The following is a 19,231-nucleotide window of genomic DNA, read 5'->3' as shown; positions in this document are numbered from 1 at the left end:
TTTTTCATTTTTGTTCATTTCCCCATCTTCCCAGTACTCAGGCTACTCGGAATTTTTGGGTTAAATTTTGAACTCTTTCTCCTGTCGTGATCATAAAGAAATATTTATTGAGCACCTATTATTAGCAAGGCTTCTTGCTTAGCTCATAGGTTTCATAACTTTGCATGAGAAAGACAGTAGAAAAACTGGGCATCGATTAATCAAACATTAAGTGACTGCTATATGCCAGCTGCTATGTTGAGCATTGACAAAACAAAGAGAAAACAAACAGTTGGTACTCTAAGGGATATGACAATATGTAAATAGATGTTATATGCAAATAATCTATACTAGCAAAACCATCACATAAATACATACATAGGAGATAGAAGGTGCTAGGGAAGCACGCATAAAATACTTGTCTCCAGGGCTACTTGTGGACATGACACAAGTCTCTGTTGGCAAATGCTTTGGAAAATAATGGAGTGCTTGACAAATAACACATATTAACTTATTATCAACTTAAGTAGTGGCTGGGACTGGAGCCCAGTGACTCCAGGAAGATTCAAGATCAACCCTGGCTTGGATTTATCGGTGTTCTAAGTGAATCCTGGACAGAGAAAAACAGAGGCGTTCATGGAGCCCTCCAACCTGAAACCTTAGCTCCCCTCCCCGACCCACCTCCACTATCTCTCCTCCACCAGAGGAGGAAACCTTCCTTTGAATGTCCGTGCTGTTTTTGAAAGACATTTCCCCGGATCACGCAGGCCATCCTCCCGGCTGGATGGTGGCCCTCTTCCGCCCCTTTCTCCGCCCAAGGCATCTTCTCAGCATAAATGCCAGGGTCTCGGAGGGCACAGTACCACAGTGGCTCTGAAATCTCGGTGGCTCCAGACTTAGCGCTGAGTGAACACCCAGAGGATGAAGGCTGTGGTTCTGGGATGCCTACTGGGGCTGCTTTGGGGCCCTCTGGTCCAAGCCGACGTCCCTCCTCAATCCAACTTCGACAACAGCAAGGTAACAATCTCCCAGAAGAGGGGTGAGTGTGGGGGCAGCCTCGGGAGGAATTTAGGGACCTGCAGGGCTCTAAGTACCTGGAGGGAACACCCATTTGGGTGGGAAGCGGAGACCCGTTCAGGACAGCAAGTTCCAAATGATGTGTTTGAGGAACAGCAACAAATGTTAGCTTCAGTCATGGGAAGAATTCACAATGGTCCTTCTCTCTGGCAAAAGGTAGGTGTATTTGGGAGAAGAGAGTACAGGCAAAATGAAGAGATACAATAAACCTCATCAGTGGTCAATACCAAAGACAGGTGGGAGAGCATAGAGTTAGCAAGGAAAGGGGTTGTAAACAATTAATGATGGAAAAGACAAGTTCCCTAAGGGACCCTCAATTAGCCAGAGTACACTCTTGAGGTAGGAATATGCTTGTGACAGGCTAAATCCATCGAGGAGTTTAGCACCCTCTAAGGAGGAGAAACTCACCATAAGGAATTGGGAGGGGAATTAAGAGGAAAGATACTATAAGACATGGGTGTATAGGGGAGTAGAAAAACACCTTGAGGCAGAGTGCCTTGTCAGGGAGTTCAGCAAAGAAGAAGAGGGCTATAAACTGATTTATTGGAGAAATTTAACCTTGGGGTTTGATATAAATTGGATTTCTTACTGGATACAACAAGGTGGGGCTGCCCATGACCTCCACAGAGGTGGGACTGATCCCCATCAGTGCCCTTCCCTGCTTGCCTCAGGGAATCATTTTATCATACTTTAGACTCTCTCTACCAGCCCAACCTAATAACCTAAGATCACTAGGATGACAGTTTTTAAAAACCAACCCTTCTTTTCTTTATGAGACATTTTTACTTTTCCCGTGTACTTTCTGCAAGTAATCTCACTCTATCCTTACTATATATAATCTTCTAGGGAAGAAAGTTCTTCCTCCAGTTTGCCCAGGAGGACTCTGGCTCACAATATTAGACAGATTCAAGTTTGGATTTCAGTGACCCATTTCCTAGACCCTTTCCAAACTCCATTCCCCACAAACCCCTGACCTAAGCCAGGAGCATTTAGGCTCTTACAGGGCCTGGCCCATAGCAAAACTATCGTATAAAATAACTGCAGAACTAGAAGAAACCTCAGAGCCCAGCTAATCCAACTGCTTCATTTTACAAATGGGGAAATTAAGCCCCAAGAAGGCTAAATATATGGTGGTGACTTAGACAGTAAACATTAGAGGCAGAATTTGAATCTAGGCCCTCAGTGCTTTTTCTCCTATACTCTAGCTGCCTCCCAAACCCATGTTAAATGCTAGTATTCTCAGCTGATCCAGCCCAGATTCAGGGGTGAGGGGGAGAAAGGAGTGGGAAATCATCAAGGGCTCTGAACCATCCCGTTATTCAGCTGCATTCACTAATGGAGCTAATTATTATTTGGAAACTTAAGTCCTAGATTTAGGAGTCTAGAGTAAGGACAATCAGAAAGGGGAGAGGGAAAGTAGAAGGAAATTGTGACTAAAAGCAAACTGGAGGAAGAACTTTCTTCCCTAGAAGATTATATATAGTAAGGATAGAGTGAGTCCTTCTGTAGTCCTTCAACAGAAAAAAGCAAGCAAGAATAGATAAAATAGGAAGCTATTAAAAAAAAAAAAAAAACTTCCTTTAGAAGCTGAACTTTCAATAAACTTATTCCCCAAAACCAGCAAAGTCCCGCTCTGCCCTTCTTTGGGCAGCGGGCAGAGGCCTAGCTCTGATATCTCTATCTCCTTCCCACTCACCTGAATTTGTTTACAAATTTATTGGAGGGTATTTTTCTAGCTGATTGTCCTCAGGCTATCATTTGTTGTGCTTGCTGAAAGAGTGGGCCTATAGCTGCACACTCCCATAACTATACCCTGCATTTTGGCTCCTCCCTAGTCTTAGGCAGATAGTGATTTCCCCATTTGGGGCCAATTTGGCCTTCTGGGCTGGAGTCACATAGTATGGTGAAATAGGTCACCATTGTAGCCTTCTATATGGAAAAAAATATTTTTTGGCCAGTCCCAGCTCCAATCCTTAGTGACTCTCCCCAAATTATTTTGTATTCATGTATTTTTCTTGTATAAATTTCATATATTTGTATATATGCATGCTGTCTCTTCCAATAGAATGACAACTCCTGAAGAGCAAGGACTGTTTCATATTCCCAGTGCCCAGCAAAGTGCCTGGCACATAATAAGTGCTTAATTAATAAATACTTGTTTAGTGATTGAGTCAGAAGAATTAGGTTTTAATCTCAAAGCTGCCAATTAATGCTAGTTTAGCCTTTGACAGGTCACTTAATCCAGTTTGCCGTAGTTTCCTCATCTGTAAAATAAACTGGAGAAAGACATAGAAAACCACTCTAGTATCTCTAAGAAAATCCTGAATGGGTTGACAAAGAATCATACTTTTCTGAAATGATTGAATAACAATAAGCCTTTGGCAAGTTAACTCCTCTTTCTGGGACCTATTGGCCTCCTCCATAAAATAGATGAAGGGGATTCGTTTTCAGAAGTTCTTAATCTTTTTCATATCCTGGAGCCTTTGGGCAGTTTGGTGAAACCCATGAACTCCCTTCTCAGAATAATGAGCTTAATGCTTAATGTACAATATGGAGTATTAAAAGGAAATAAATTATATTGAAATAGGTTTATCAAAACAAGTTTTTAAAAAACAAGTTCATGGACTTCAGATTAAGAACCTCTGCAGATGATTTCTAAAGTCCCTCTGGTTCTAAAGTCTTTTCAGTCATGGAACCCAGATGTTTCTCTTTGCCCACATCATCTTTGGACAATGGAGTTTGACAGCTAGGAAAGGCTGATTGAATCCTGCTTCTTTTCTTAGAAATTATTTTTCCTCTCTCCCTTCCTTTCTCTCTCTCTCTCTCTCTCTCTCTCTCTCTCTCTCTCTCTCTCTCTCTCTCTGTCTGTCTCTCTCTCTCTCACACATATACACACACATATATGAGGACTGGGTTTGTACATACTGGTGTGGGAAGGCTGGAAAATAGCAATCATGATATAAAGCACTCTTGGGTTTGTAAAATGTCTCCTGAGCTTTGTTTGAAATGCTGAAAGACTGACTCTCTCTCCTCAGTTTCAGGGTTTATGGTATATTGTGGCAGCAGCATCTGATGACAAAGACTTTTTGGCCATGAAGGATGACATGAAGATGGCAATCACTTATGTGACTCCTCTGGCCAATGGTGACTTGTCAGTCAAGTCGGTTTACCCAGGGTGAGTAGGAATGAAACAACGGGGGATCCCTAATTTAACCTACAATGTAGGCTTCCTAAAAGGGGGGAGAGGTGAGGAGCATTTGTTTTTTGTCTTTATATATTTATTTATTTGTTTTTTGCCAAGGCAATTGGGGTTCAGTGACTTGCCCAGGGTCCCACAGCCAGGAAGTGTTAAGTGTCTGAGGCCAGATTTGAACTCGGGCCCTCCTGACCTCAGGGCTGATGCTCTATCCACTGCCTGCCAGCTGCCCTTGTCTTTATATTCTCATCGCCTAGTGTCTAGTTTGAGCTATTTCAATCATATCTGATTCTTTATGACCTCATTTGGGGTTTTCTGAGAAGAAATACTGAACTGGTTTGCCATTTTCTTCTCCAACTCATTTTACAGATTAGGAAATTGAGGCAAACAGTGGATCTAAATTGGGGGAGATGAGTCTTGCAGACTTCAGACCCTGCCTTCTCTCTCACTCAACTACCTAGTTGTCCTGTTTAATAAATGTTTGTCAAATTAAGAGGACAAAAAAAAAAGGTATTCCAATTGGGAAGGGAGAGAAGGAGGGAGAGGGAAAGAAGGGGATAATTGGACCTAGAATCAAGAAGACCTGAGTTCAAATTTAACCTTCAGATATTTACAATTGTGTGACCTGGCAAATTATTTAATTTCTATCTACTTCAGTTTTCTCAATTGTAAACTACCTCCCATGGTTGTTGTGAAAATCAAATGGGAATATTTGTAAAGTGTTTAACATGATACCGGGAACACAATAGGTATATAAATGTATATTCTTTCCCCGCCCTCCCACTGAAGAAATTCTGTGTCTCAATCTATTTTGAGACCCAAAACACACACACAAATACATTAATAATGCTAAATAAAGATATGATTAAGGGTCCAAATATGTGGTACTGACATATTCTAGTCAGAAATTTAGATGGATCCATCAAGAATATTCCTAATGAAAATTTAAAAGAGGAACTTTTACAAAGAATTTTCTACTACAATCAATATCTTCACAGACATACAGTTGATTCTCAGGTGTGAAAAAAAAAACGCATGAGGATCCACTGTGTCTATTGTTTATTGATTTCAAGAAATATTTTTAATAAATAGGGCAAAAACTCTTTCCAAACAAGGTATCATGTACATGTGTGGAAATAGTGTAAGATTCCATGGCAGATATTAATAATTATAAAGATAATAATAATGACATTTATGTAGCATTTAAAGATTTGTAGTGTATTCTGGTATGTTATTTCATTTGATCTTGTTGATCACCTTGTGAAGGAGATGTTGCCATTTTACAGAAGAGGAAACAAGAGACTGAGAGGTTAAGTGAATTGTCCAGAGTCACACACAAAAGTTTGTTGGGTATTGACATCAAATGAGCTGTAAGGGAGACCTGTGCTCATTTAAGGAGTAGCAGAGGAGGATATGATATGATATAATATATATGTGTATATATGTATAAATAGTATAATATTATAATAAACTGGATACATGGCTGCTAAAGGAGTGATTAAGTTGTGATTAATCAGGGACAAGCTGTGCAGAACATGAGCTGTCAGAAAGCGTAGTGTTGGACACTTGGTACATGTCTTATAGGAATAAATCTGCATTTGTCTCCTCTCTAAGTCCCTGCCATTATCAGAAGCAGTCTTGATGATATTGGGAGGGTCTTGGCCTGAGGACTGACTGGGCTGGTGGGTGATTTTACAGGCCTAATGGTGGGTGCCAGAAAGTGGATGCCACCTTCACCAAGGGTGCAATGCCAGGACAATTCAGCAATCCAGGTAAGGCTGGGAACTGTGACCTTATTTAGTGAGTACTTGTAGCAGAGAGAAGTCCCTCCTCTGGGACAGGGCCATTTTCACTTTGGGAAGTTTATATTGAAGCAAGAAGAATGGAGATTAGCCACCAAGAAGGTATTGTATAAAAGAAGGAAGAAAGTTATAGATTTGTTTTCTCTGGTTGGTTGGGTAGGGTGAGGAAAATATCTCCTTTAATAGGACTTTTTTAGTAGGACTTTTGTTTAGTTTTTTGCTCCGTTTGGGGTGGGAGTAGGAAGTCAAATCAGATCATTTAGAAGAGCTCTGGGCTTGGGAGCCCACTTTGTGGGAGTAGCTGGGCTCTTCTCTTTCTCCCTAGGCATGGGCCAGGATGACATCAGTGTGGTGAACTCCGACTACAAACATTACGCCATTCTTCGCATTAAGATGAACAAGGGAGGCGTTCAAAGAGTAATGATGCAGTTGTACTGTACGTATAATCTTGCTGCTTCCCTTCCCATCCCCATTCCTATACCTCTCCCCATCCTCATTTCAGTGTGCACATTTATCCCTTTTCCCCTATTCTCCATCAAAGTCTTATTCTTCCTCATTATAGCTTAAGAGATGTGGTTTTATCCACTAATTCTTCTTACTTATCTCCATGTGTCTCCCTAACTACCTGCCTATTTTCCTCCCGGAAACTCATCTGCTCTCATTTCACTTATTTACTTATGAATTCCTACTCACCCAGCTATGTCTTCCCCCTTACCTGAGCTCTTCCACTCATCCACCTGTATCTTTCCACTTAACTAACAAGTCCCATTAACTTTCCTGTTTTCCCTGATCCATGTCCTCCCATCATTCACCCATTCCACTCACTCACCTACCTGTTCCATTTATCCAGCTATATCTCTCTTAACTCACCTGTATCTCTCTACTCACTTATTTTTTGCTTCTTTCACTCCCTTCTGCAGGCCGCGCTCCAGAACTCTTTGCTGAAGGTGCACAAAGGATGCAACAGTTGGCACCCAAATTGAACCTGAACCCCAGCCAGGGCGCCATCTTCCCTAAATCAGGTGGGTCCTCACTACCATTCCCTCACCCTCTCTTGGTCCTACTTTCAGTTTTCTGGGGCCTAGGCAGAGGGAAGGAAACAGGTGCCAGTTTACCCTTCTAGTCCTATACATTCCATCACTCACCACTGATAGGGACCTTGAGGCAATGAAATAAAATTAAATAATGCCATTTAAAAGTTAATTCTGTAGAGCCTTGACCTGGAAGTCAGGGGGTCCTAGTTCCACTTTTGCCACTTATTAGCTATGTGAGCGTAGGCAAGTTTCTTCCATTCTGGGGGTGGATCAGTCTTCCCATTAGATTTGGGGATCAGCTGTCACGATCAAGGCAGCTCCTACTCTGTCATTTTCTTTTTCTTACAGATGCGTGTAATAATGCCCTCCCCAAGGTAAGCCTGACTATTGTGTAAGCTTCCATCTCTTTCACTGGGGCCACTCTAGAGCAGTAAGACCATAGGTAGCGAGGGAAAGTTGGAGTCAGATGTTTTGGGATTCTGCCATCACCTGGGTGATTATAGGTAAGTCTTAGGTCCTTCTCTCAGCCTCAGTTTCCTTATTTGCCACATTAAAGAGTTATGTTCCCTTCCAACTCTGACAACTTATGTCCTTTGGAACATAGTCTCAATGTTCCAATATATTTAAGATGATTGCTAGTTGGTTAGATTAGCTCTTGGTTGTCTGGGGAGGCAGAAAGCTATTCTTAGCAAGGGAAAGATGAACTGATACAGTTTGAAGGAGTAAGGGAGCAGAACCTGGGTAGTAGAGCAGCATTGGGGGGTGGGGGTGGAGAAGAGGTACCCAAATGGATAGAATGCAGAAGGAAAACTCAACTTGACCATTGGTTCTCCTTTTTCAGTGACTGCTGACTTGATTCTTGCTGGATTTCAGGCTGAAGCCTCAATCATCACCTGTCCCCCTTCTTCCCCCCTTTGCATTACTAGCCAGGCTGAGACTTTTTCCTTCCTTTCCTCCTAGAATCTTCCTCACTGCCCTGATATTAAATAAACAGATGCTGGGAAAGTCCTAGAGTTCTTGGATTTATTTGAGGGGATATGGATGAAGGGGAAATATGTGAATAAGATTTGAGAAAGGGAAAGAGAATACACGAATGACTGGTTCAATGGAAGAACCCCTACCCCTGCATACATGAACATACTTTTCAAATTCTCTAACTGAGGTGGAGCACCATTGAAGGAAAACACTTCCTGAATCCATATTCTGATATTCTCTCTTCATTTGACAAAAGGGACAAGCCTTCTCCTTGGGAGGCAACTGTGTTTCATGGGGAACAGAGCAAAAGAAATGGGATTCTGCTATATGACTGGGGTGATGTACTCACCTCCCCCCAAATTCTTCCTCCCACTCCTGCTTCTCTTAATTCTTCCCTTTCATAATTACTTCCTATTTATTCCATGTATATGTATCTGTGTCTGTATGTAACTTATTTATTCATATTCCTTGTTCACTTATTGTCTCTTCCACTGTATTTGGAAGCTCCTTAAGGTTTGGGACTGTCTTTTGCCTCTTTTACTATTGCTAGTAATTACCCTGGCACATTGTAGGCACTTAATACATTTTTATTGACTGAGTGACTGTTCCAACAACCATCACAGGCCATCACATAACAGATCACTGGTCATAAAGTCAATGATTTCAGTTCAAGTTCTGCTGAAAACCATGGGCAAATCATTTAAACTTTCTCAGCCTCAGCTTCATCATCTATAAAATGGAGATAATAGCACCTATCTCCCATGGTGGTTGTGAAATGAGATGATATGTGCAAATCATTTTGCAAATCTTAAATTATATTAAATTCATGCTAGCTTTTATGATTATTTATTAATAATATGTGTAGTATACTGTTAGGTATTAGGGAAAATCAAAAATTTAAAGTCAGTTCAGTTAGATCCAAGAAATATTTATTAAGCACCTATTCTGTACCTGTTCTGTGTTGTGATAAAAGTAAAAAGAAAACAAAAATCCTTACCTTTGAAGAATTTACATAGGTGGCCATGGCAAGTGGACAAGGAAAGGCAGTATAGATATAGATAAGTAAAATGACACTATTGACAAAGAAATTTGCGGACTAGAGCACTATTTATTAGATGAGATGATCAAAAAGGACTTGGTGGAATTTGAGCTGAAGTTTCAAAGTAGTTAAGGATATCAACAGACAGAGATGAGGAGGAAAAGCATTGTAGACATGGGGGAGAGACAATTTAATGACAGAAATTAGAATGTTATATATAGGAGAATAATTTGGCTGCAATGTAGAGTGAAGGGAGGGTAGAGGGTGAGAATCAGGGAATAGTGTGACCATCTAAAAGCTAGATTAGAACCATATTGTGAAGGACTTTTAATGCCAAACAAAAGATGGGGTCACATAACTGAATGTGGCAACAGTAAAAGATTTCTGAGTGCTCTGTATCCTGCAGTTTAGAAAAATGACTTAGCAAGAACTCCACCAATTCACTGATTAATTCAGGAATGATTTTATTTTACCTTCTTGAAAGATCAAGAGTCAAAGCTAGTAGGCACATCCTTGAAGTGCAAAAGCACAGTCTTTTATTCCCTATCCCAAAACACAAGTCTTTCCCCTCATTCCCCATTGGCTGAATACTAAAGCGACTACAATCTAACCAAAGTGTCCAATTCCCCCATATGAATGTGAGTCCCCATCCCTGATTACATGTCATAATGTGTTGCTTATTCTAATAATTTATTGCATAAGTTTTATTTTTCCTTGTTCTTTGTTCTATCAGCTTAACCTTTAGATTCCATTTCTTAGTTTTCAATTTCATTTTTCTGAGTTAAGTTTTATTTCTCAGCATTTCTCTAATTAAGTTTCATAACTTTGTGGAAACTAAACTCTCCTCCAATTTTCATATGCAGTATCAAATATTCTACCAATCTTTATCTAAAAAAAGCCCAACAACCAAGCACATCCATCTCATTAATATGCAAATTTGCTTTAATAAATGGTAATTAATAAATGGTAAAATTATATGTATACTAAAGAATTGTTTTAATTTTAAAAACACATTTCTTTATGATTTATTATCAGTAAATGTTTTATTTGTATACCTATTTTATTTATTTATATGCCTGAGATCATGTTTAAAAAAATTGGGGCAAAAAAGGTCTCTAGGGAAAAAAGTTTAAGAAGCCCTGCTATAAGCAACAGTGAATCATGGGAAGCTTTTTAAGCAAGTTGTGACTCAGGGTTGTTCTGGGGCCAGCTCTAACTGGTTAGGGAAAAATAATTGTTAAATTTTCATTGTGAGCATGTATACCTCAGAAATTGGCAAATGCTACAAACCAGAACATGACTTATTTTTTTCTTGATTGTCTTGACTTAAGAAAGTGATGGAGAAAATGTTAAATAAAATGAAAAGTGTTTTTTGTGTGTAAATCCTCCCGTTCACCCCTAGCCCAGCAAGTTGGTTCTTAGACATTTACCAGCATATTACTGTCACATTTCCAAATCTCTTATTTAGGAAGATAAATTGGCAACTTTATGGAAAATAGACTGGAAAGGGTCGGGATTGAAAAGAAGCAAGGAGATCAATTAGAGTAGTGCAGATGATGAAGACAGGTAATGTAGCACTGATGAAGGCATGAGGGAGGAGGGTAAACCATTTGAGTGAAGGGAAGGAGAGTAGATGTGAAAGTGATAGAAGTAGAGTGAAAAACACTTGGCCCTGGATTGGATAGAAGGGCTGAGGGAGAGCCCAAAGACTTGGATGACTTCAATAGCATGGTCACAAATACTATGGAGCATCCAGTCTAGTAGGAAGCTATGACCAACTCCTGAAAACACAATATGGAATTAGTGAACCAAAGGATTTCATTATATCATTTGTGAGATGTAAGGTGTGAGAAGACAAGTTCACAGAGGGTTAAAAGAAGTCTTGGGAGAATATGCTGGTACATTTGAGTTGGACTTCACTGAAAGTGTGTACCCTTCACTGAAAGAAGGGTAATTCTCGGGGCACTGACTTTGAGAACACAAGAATTAAAATGGACATTTGATGGTGACTTATTACTGAATATAGAGAGGCAGAAAAAAACTTATGTGAGCAAAATAAGGTAAGCAGAAACTGGAAAATTATATCCACAATGACTACAATAATATAAACAAAATGAACCACCACAAAATAGTTAAAAGTGAATGTTAAACAACAACAATAAGATTGTATGACTTGGTACTTCTCAGCGATTCAGTGATCTAAAGCAATTCCAATAAACTCTGAGAGTGTTTTTGTTTTTTAATTTTTTAATTTTTATTTTTTCCAGTTATGCATAAAAATATTATTTTTGGTAATAGATGTATATTCATTGTTTTACATACTTCTTTATGAATTGTTTTGGGAGAGAACAATCAGAACAAAAGGGAAAAAGCACAAGAGGAAAAAAAAGAGAAAAAAGTGAACATATCATTTGTTGATTTATATTCAGTCTCCATAGTTCTCTCTCTCTAGACGCAGATAGCGTATTCCATCCAAAGTTTATTGGAATTGCCTTAGATCAATGAACCTTTGAGAAGAACCAAATCTGTCATAGCTGACTTTATGCAATCTTGCTGTTGTTGTATTCAATATTTTCCTGCTTCTACTTTTTTCACTCAATATCAGTTCATGTAAATCTTTCCAAGTTTTTCTAAAATCAGCCTATTCATCAAAATAATAATATTCCATTACTTTCATATACCAAAATTTATTCTGCCATTCCCCGATTAATAGGCATCTGCTCATTTTCTAGTTCTTTGCCACCACAAAACATTTTTTGCACATATGAGTTGTTTTCCTCTTTTATGATTTCTTTGGGACATAGACCCAGTAGAAACACTGCTGGATCAAAGGATATGCACAATTTTATGGCCCTTTGGGTATAGTTCCAAACTGCTCTCCAGAATGGTTGAATCATTTTACAATGCTATCAACAATGCATTTGTGTCCTAGTTTTCCCACATCCCCTTAAATATTTATCATTATCTTTTCCTATCAACTTAGCCCATCTGAATTCACAATTTGACAAAAATTGTTGGAAAAACTGGAAATTAGTATGGCAGAAACTAGCCACTGAAACAAATCTAATACCCTATACCAAGATAAGGTCAAAATGGGTCCATGATTTAGACATAAAGAATGATATTGTAAGCAAATTAGAAGAATAAAGGTTAGTCTATCTCTCAGATCTGTGGAGAAGGAAGGAATTTGTGGCCAAAGAAGAACAAGAGTATATTATGGAATGCAAAATGGATAATTTTGATTATATGGAGTTAAAAGTTTTTGTACAAACAAAACCAAAGTAGATGAGATTAAAAGGGAAGCAATAAACTGGGGAAATTTTTTGTTTTTTTCTATCCAAGGGTTCTTTTAAAGGCCTCATTTCTAAAATATATGGAGAATTGACTCAAATTTATAAGAATTCAAGCCATTCTACAAATGATAAATGGTCAAAGGATATGAACAAACAATTTTCAGATGAAGAAATTGAAACCATTTATAGTCATATGAAAAAATGCTCTAAATCACTATTGATCAGAGAAATGCAAATTAAGACAATTGAGGTACCACTTCACACCTCTCAGAGTGGCTAAGAAGATAGGAAAAGATAATAAAGAATGTTGAAGGGATACAGGAAAACTGGGACACTAATATATTGCTGGTGGAGTTGTGAGCTGATTCAACCATTCTGGAGAACAATTTGGAACTATGACCAAAGAGTTAGCACACATAATCCAAGTTACTATAATCCAACAGTGTTACTACTGGGCCTGCATCCCAAAGGGATCATAAAAATAGGAAAAGGGACCCACATGTGCAAAAATGTTTGTGGCAGCCCTTTTTGTAGTGGCCAGAAACTTGATTGGATGCCCATCAATTGGAGAATGGCTGAATGAATTATGGTATATTATTGTTCTATAAGAGATGATCAGCAGAATGACCTCAGAGAGGCCTAGAGAGACTTATATGAACTGATGCTGAGTGAAATGAGCAGAACCAGGAGATCCTTGTACACGGCAACAACAAGACTATACAATGATCAATTCTGACAGATGTGGCTCTTTTCAACGAGGTGATTGAAGCCAGTTCCAAGTAGTCTTGTGATGAAGAGAGCTATCTGCACCCAGAGAGAAGATGGTGGGAACTGAGTATGGATCACAACATTGTATTTTCACCTTTATTATTATTATTATTTATTTGCATTTTGTTTTCTTTCTCTTTTTTTTCCCTTTTTGATCTGATTTTTCTCATGCATTATAATTGTGGAAATATGTATAGAAGAATTGCATATGTTTAACATATTGAATTATTTACCTTCTAGGGGAGAAGGGAGGGAGAAAGGAAAGAACAATATTTGGAACACAAGGTTTTTACAAAGGTGAATGTTGAAAATTATCTATGCATATGTTTTGAAAATAAACAGCTAATTAAAAATAAAATGTAGCCAATCTGAGAGATGTGAAGTAGTATACCTCAGAGTTGTTTTAATTTGCATTTCTCTAATCAATAGTGATTTAGAACATTTTTTGATATGATTATAGATAATTTAAATTTCATCTGAAAATTTCATATTCTTTGATCATTTATCAATTGGGAAGCAATAAACTTTGGATAGAAAATATTGGAAAGAGACCTATGGAAACTGAATGTGGGTCCATGCACACTATTTCCATCTTTTTTTATTTTTTTATTTTTCTTTCTCATGATTGTTTCTTTTTTGTTCTGATTTTTCTCTCCCAATTTGACTCATATGTAATTATATTTTTAAAAAATGAATGTATATGTATAACCTAAAAAAAAAAAGTGAATTTTAAAAACCAAGACCAAGTTTGGACTAAAGATGAAATGTGAAGAGAAACCCTTTTGCAGAGGATGGGTGAATACACAAGTGCAACATTGCATATAATGTCAGATTTGTTTTTTGTTTTTTTTTCTTTGATGGATGAATCTGCTTTGATGATTTTTTAAAAACTCTTCCTTGTAAAAAAAAAAAAGTTTGTTACAAGCCATGGTCCCTCAATTGAGAAGTGGTGGAGAAATTAAAGGGGAAATCTAGAGTATATAAATACAAAAGATATCAATAAAAGTCTATTTAAAAATAACGTGCTTGGGGGAGGCTAGACTTGGCCCAGAAAGTTGTAAATAACTGGTTTGGAGCTCAGAAAATCTAAGTGACTAGCCAGGATATATTTGAACCCTAGGGCTGGCAAAGTCTATAATGAGAATTGGCTGAAATATGGACACCGAGTGATTTACTAAGTTTTTAAGTGCCTACTGCTCCTCTACATCCACATCCCTATTTCCAGCTCTGACAATGTCATGAGAGGAGACTGGACTGGCTATAAAGACAAACTAGTGAACCCTTCAGATGGTCAGTAGGAGATCAAAAGACCACAGACTGATGGAACATGTGAAGAATCTTTAAGTTTGGGGGTGAAATGGGGTGAGGAATCAGGCCACAGGAGGCAGATTAGAAATTCTTCCTTTGAGAAGATCTCGTTGAAAGACTTCAGAATTTCCATCAGTTGTGACTTCAGGGGACTTATGATAAAACATGCTTTCTATTATCTGAGAGAAGTCCTAGACTCTAGGTATGAAATCAGAAATGGCCAATGTGTTGATTTTATTTTTTAACTGTATTTTTTTTTTACAAGGGAGGCTGGGGGAGAGAGAGGAAGCAGGAAAAGAGTCACTGAGAAAGAACAACATTGAAACTTTTTTTTTTTTTTTTGCTTTGTAGTCTTTTTTCTTCGGATACTCATTTATTTATTAGGATATACATGTACATTCATTTTTGACATATTTTCATGAGTCATGTTGGGAGAGAAAAATTAAGACAAAAGGAAAAAACCCATGAGGAAAAAACAAAAACAAAAAAGAGTGAAATTAGAATTCATTGGTCCACATTCTGTCTCCATAGTTCTCTCTCTGGATGTGGATGGCATTTTCCACCCCAAGTTTTTTGGAATTGCCTTGAATTGCTGAATTGTTGAGAAGAACAAGTCTGTCATAACTGATCAAATGATGAACTTTTTAAAGAAATAATCATTAATTTTTTTGAGTAATTCTTTCATTAGACATGTTTACTTAGAAGCACACAGATGCTTCCCCAACTATGAGATATCAAGAGCAGGTTCCTTGGCAAAGTGCTGGGAGTATATGGAGTTTATCACAGAGCTCTTGAACTTGGAACAGCCTCTAAACCCCTGATGTCCTACTGGTGACAGGGCAGGTGTAGTTCCCTCTCTGTCCACAAGGTAACAGCACTGGCTCAGATATCGTCCAGGGACCGTGATAAATAGAGAAAGGAGATGCAGAGGGCAGCTGGGCAGCCCAGCTCGGAGGGGAAATTTTCCAGTGAGAACCAGCGGTAGATGCCAGCACCTCCGGCCCAGGAGTGTGCCCTGCCAGGTTCCCCTGGCTGTGGAGCCCATTTGTTCACATTTGTTTTGGGGCACTCTGGAGGAAGGCTAGAAGACCGTTGTCCTGGGCCAACCGGGGAACTCTGGCTTAGCCCGCATCCCCCTCCTCGGGGGCTCTGCAGGCCTCCTGGCACACCCTGCTGTCCTGCTGGCAACCATGCCCGTGCCCGGCAAATACTGAATGCCCCGTGTCAAGTAAGGCTTTGGAATAGGGCTCTGGAGGTAGCCAAGAGTCCTTCTCAATAAACACCACCTTCAGAGTCTCTGGCATAATATTGACTCCCAGCTGGGACCCTTCTGGGAAGGGAGTAACAGTAGAGAGCAAAGCAGTCCTTGCTAATGAATGAATGAATGAATGAACATTTATCAAGTATTTAATATTTGTCAAGTTGGAAATAGTAAGAGAAAATCAAGATAATTCTTGTGTTGAAGGAACCCAGATCTAATTAGAAGAAGTCATACAAACAGAGAGGAAGTTTTACTTGCAAGTCAGACTTTAAAACCCCGTGATCCTTAGGGTACAGAAAACAAGAACTTTTTTTCTGAGTCTACAGTAGCTTTAGCTCTGAGGTGGGCAGTTGTCATGTCACATCTCCATGAGGGCTGCTGCTGAAGTGGATTAACACGACTGGCCTACCACACCAGACTGGCTGTTTTCCCTGCTAGGCAAAGAACATAGAAGCCCAGAGGAGGCTAGGTGCTAGGAATTATGGGGGACCACTTGCCTCCTTACCTCTACCATGGCAGCCCCCGGGATCAGGCGTGGCTGCCTGTCGTCCTGTATCCCCCAAACCAGGCGCAGAAACATTAGGGGTTCAGCTCTGGTTTCATGGCTGGTTTTTGGCAAAACGCTTTCCCAGTTTCACAAGTGAATTCCTTTAGGACATTGAGTCAAATGCTATCCCATCCTAGTGATGAAATCTATCCTTCTCTTGTAGAGTTTTCTAAATATTCTGAGCAATGAGTAAAGTTTGATTCAGAATCACATCACTATCAATAGAAAAGACAGAAAATAAATTAGTTCATTGTTTTATGTCTCCTCATTAATAACAGCATTTATGCAGTTACAAAGGGCTTTACAATATTATTTCATTGCTTCTCACAACTCTAGGGGTAAGTAACTACTATGATTATAGTAACTGAGAACTGAGGCAGAGAGTAAGTGACTTGTACGGGTTCACACAGCTAGTGAGTAACTGAGGCAAGAATTGAGCTCAGATCTCACTCCACGTCAATTGTTCTGTCCACTGTACTCCCTTGTCATCTCTGGGACCATTGGCCATTTCATTGTCTTCTTGCTATTTCTGCTTGGGGCCTTTCAAACTGTTCCTCATATTTTATTCGGCCTGCTTATCTACATGACTTTGCAGCTGATCTGCCAACACCTGTGCCTTCCAGTTCTGCCTTAGACCTGTTTAAGAGTGATGTTCCTTTCAGGCAGCAGCTTCTGGGTCACTGCTTGTTAGCCAGACTGGGTTTTTTTCCACACACCTGGAATTTTTGCTCCTGGGCACACATTTACACATTTAGTCGAGGCTTTCAACTAGAGCTGTTTAAATAGATTCCAGGCTTCCCGTGGGTCATTGTCTTTTAAACTCTGCCTTTCAATGTTTCCCTAACTCATACCCTAGCTCCCTTTTGTGAAGCTGAACAGTCTGGAGATAAATTCTTGGCTTGTCTCTCTCCCAGCAGGGGATGAAGGGAACTGGTTGTGTTCACTGTAGGAAGGTGGGGTCTGGTTCCAGGATCTGCTCTTTGAAGATCTTGGAGAGACATGGATCAAAAGGGTAATGAGGAAACCACTGTATTGTCAAGAGTTAAGGAGGAGAAAAGTGAGGAAATGGAAGTGTAGGATTTAGAACTAGAAATGACTTCAGAGGTTACCATGGTCATAGCATCTAAGGCAGAATTTGAATCCAGGCCTTTCCAATTCCAAGTTCAGCATTCTATCCAATACAGTAGCTCTGAGGTCTTTGAGCCAGTTCATCAAGTCTGGTAAAAATCCCATGAGAGCAGGGATGACTAGAGCAGCAAAGTGAGAAATCTAGGATGGTAGGTGATCACTGAAGAGAAAGTGACTAACTATGGAGCCCAGGTGGGCTAGCATTATTATTATCATGAAGGCTTAACAGTCCTGGGGAGGGAAAAGGCTCTGAATGACTAGAGACCTCAGTTAAATTGAAGAGTAGGTTCAATGAATGTTGGTATTGAGGGGTAGAGTGAAGGGGGTGTAAGAGATGGGGAGATGTTAATGACAGGTAAAAAAGAAATGGTGGTATAATGAAATTCATATGGAAGAACTCAAAGTAAAAAAAAAAATCTCAAGGGAAATAATGAAAAAAGCAAAAATATTGCCTATATTACCTATAACATCTCAAATTCTAATGCAGAAAAGTAATCATCAAAACAATTTGGTTTTGATTAAAAAATAAAAAGGTTATTTAGTTGAATAGATTATGTCCTAAAGCAAATACGGTGCTTCATATTCCTAAAGACCTCAGTTACTAGAATATGAAGTCACTATTAGACAAAAAATTGCTGGGAAAACTGAAAAGCAATTTGGGGAAAAAAATTTTTTAATAGATTAAAATTTCACACCATATACCAAGATAAACTCTAAATGGATACCTAATTTAGGCATAAAAGATAGACTTAAATAAAGTAGAGGGAAAAGGAAGAAATTACCTTTTAGTTCTATGGCTAGGAAAATAGCCTATGACTAAACAAGCAATAAAGAATCACAGAAGACAAGATGAACAATTATAAACATAAAAATCAGAAAGCTTTTGCACAAATTTAATGCAGTTAAAATGAGAAGGGAAAGATATCTGGGGAAAACATCTTTGCTGTAAATTTCTCTAATAAAGGTCTTAAATCTAAGATATATAAGAAACTAAACTGATTCAAATTTATAAGATGAAGAACCATTCCCAAATAGCTAAATGCCCAAAGGATATGAACAGGCAATTTTCAAAGAAGAAAAACATATGAAATGATGTTTCAAATAACTCTCAGAGAAAAGGAATGGGAAAGAGAAAACCTTTACTAATAAACTTACTATATATCCTATAAGACATTGTGCTAAAAAAAAAAAAAAGCACTTTACAAATATTATAATCATACTGAACATAATGATTAGGAAAACGCAAATTAAAACAATTTTAATGCTTCTATCAAATTGGCAAAAATGACAGAAGAAAAAAATGATAATTGTTGGGAGTGCTATGTGAAAACAAGCAAATTTAGCCATTGTTAAAAGAGCTGTGAATTAGTCTATTCATTCTGAAAAGCAATTTAGAACTATCTTCAAAAGTTACTAAATTGTGCTCTAGAAGTAACTAAATCCATCTAGTTAACATGTTCCTAAAAGAGATCAAAGGAAAAAGGAAATGAACTATATGTACAAAAATATTTGTAGGAGGCTTTTTCATAGTAGACAAAAAATTGGAAAATTATACAGTATCCACCTTATACAGGTCAAGCAAATTATGGTATATAAATGAAATGGAATATTATTGTTCCATAAGAAATGATGAGATGGACAGTTTCAATGGAAACTGAGATGGCCTCAATGAATTGGTGCAGAGAAAAGTAATCAGAATTGGGAGAATAATTTCTGCAATAACAGTAACATTATAAAGGAAAATAATGCTAAAAAAAAAATTTCAACTTGAAGACTAAACACTCCAGTAAATTCCTGGCAAGGAGATGATGGGTTTAAAATGCA

At 38.6% G+C, this 19,231-nt stretch overlaps 1 protein-coding gene across 1 annotated transcript; it reads left to right on the top strand.

Moving 5' to 3' along the window:
- The first annotated feature begins 834 nt into the window (after positions 1 to 834).
- Positions 835 to 8,093, top strand: LCNL1 (lipocalin like 1). The gene is made up of 7 exons (XM_051982983.1): positions 835 to 996; positions 4,092 to 4,231; positions 5,951 to 6,024; positions 6,380 to 6,490; positions 6,975 to 7,076; positions 7,437 to 7,462; positions 7,930 to 8,093. The coding sequence occupies exons 1-7, from the start codon at positions 901 to 903 to the stop codon at positions 7,930 to 7,932; spliced, it is 552 nt and encodes a 183-aa protein (XP_051838943.1). The 5' UTR covers positions 835 to 900; the 3' UTR covers positions 7,933 to 8,093.
- Positions 8,094 to 19,231: the final 11,138 nt, after the last annotated feature.

This window comes from Antechinus flavipes, chromosome 2 (assembly GCF_016432865.1).
Source record: "Antechinus flavipes isolate AdamAnt ecotype Samford, QLD, Australia chromosome 2, AdamAnt_v2, whole genome shotgun sequence".
In the NCBI taxonomy this organism is placed as follows: domain Eukaryota; kingdom Metazoa; phylum Chordata; class Mammalia; order Dasyuromorphia; family Dasyuridae; genus Antechinus; species Antechinus flavipes.
This window is presented reverse-complemented; position numbering and strand designations above follow the sequence as displayed.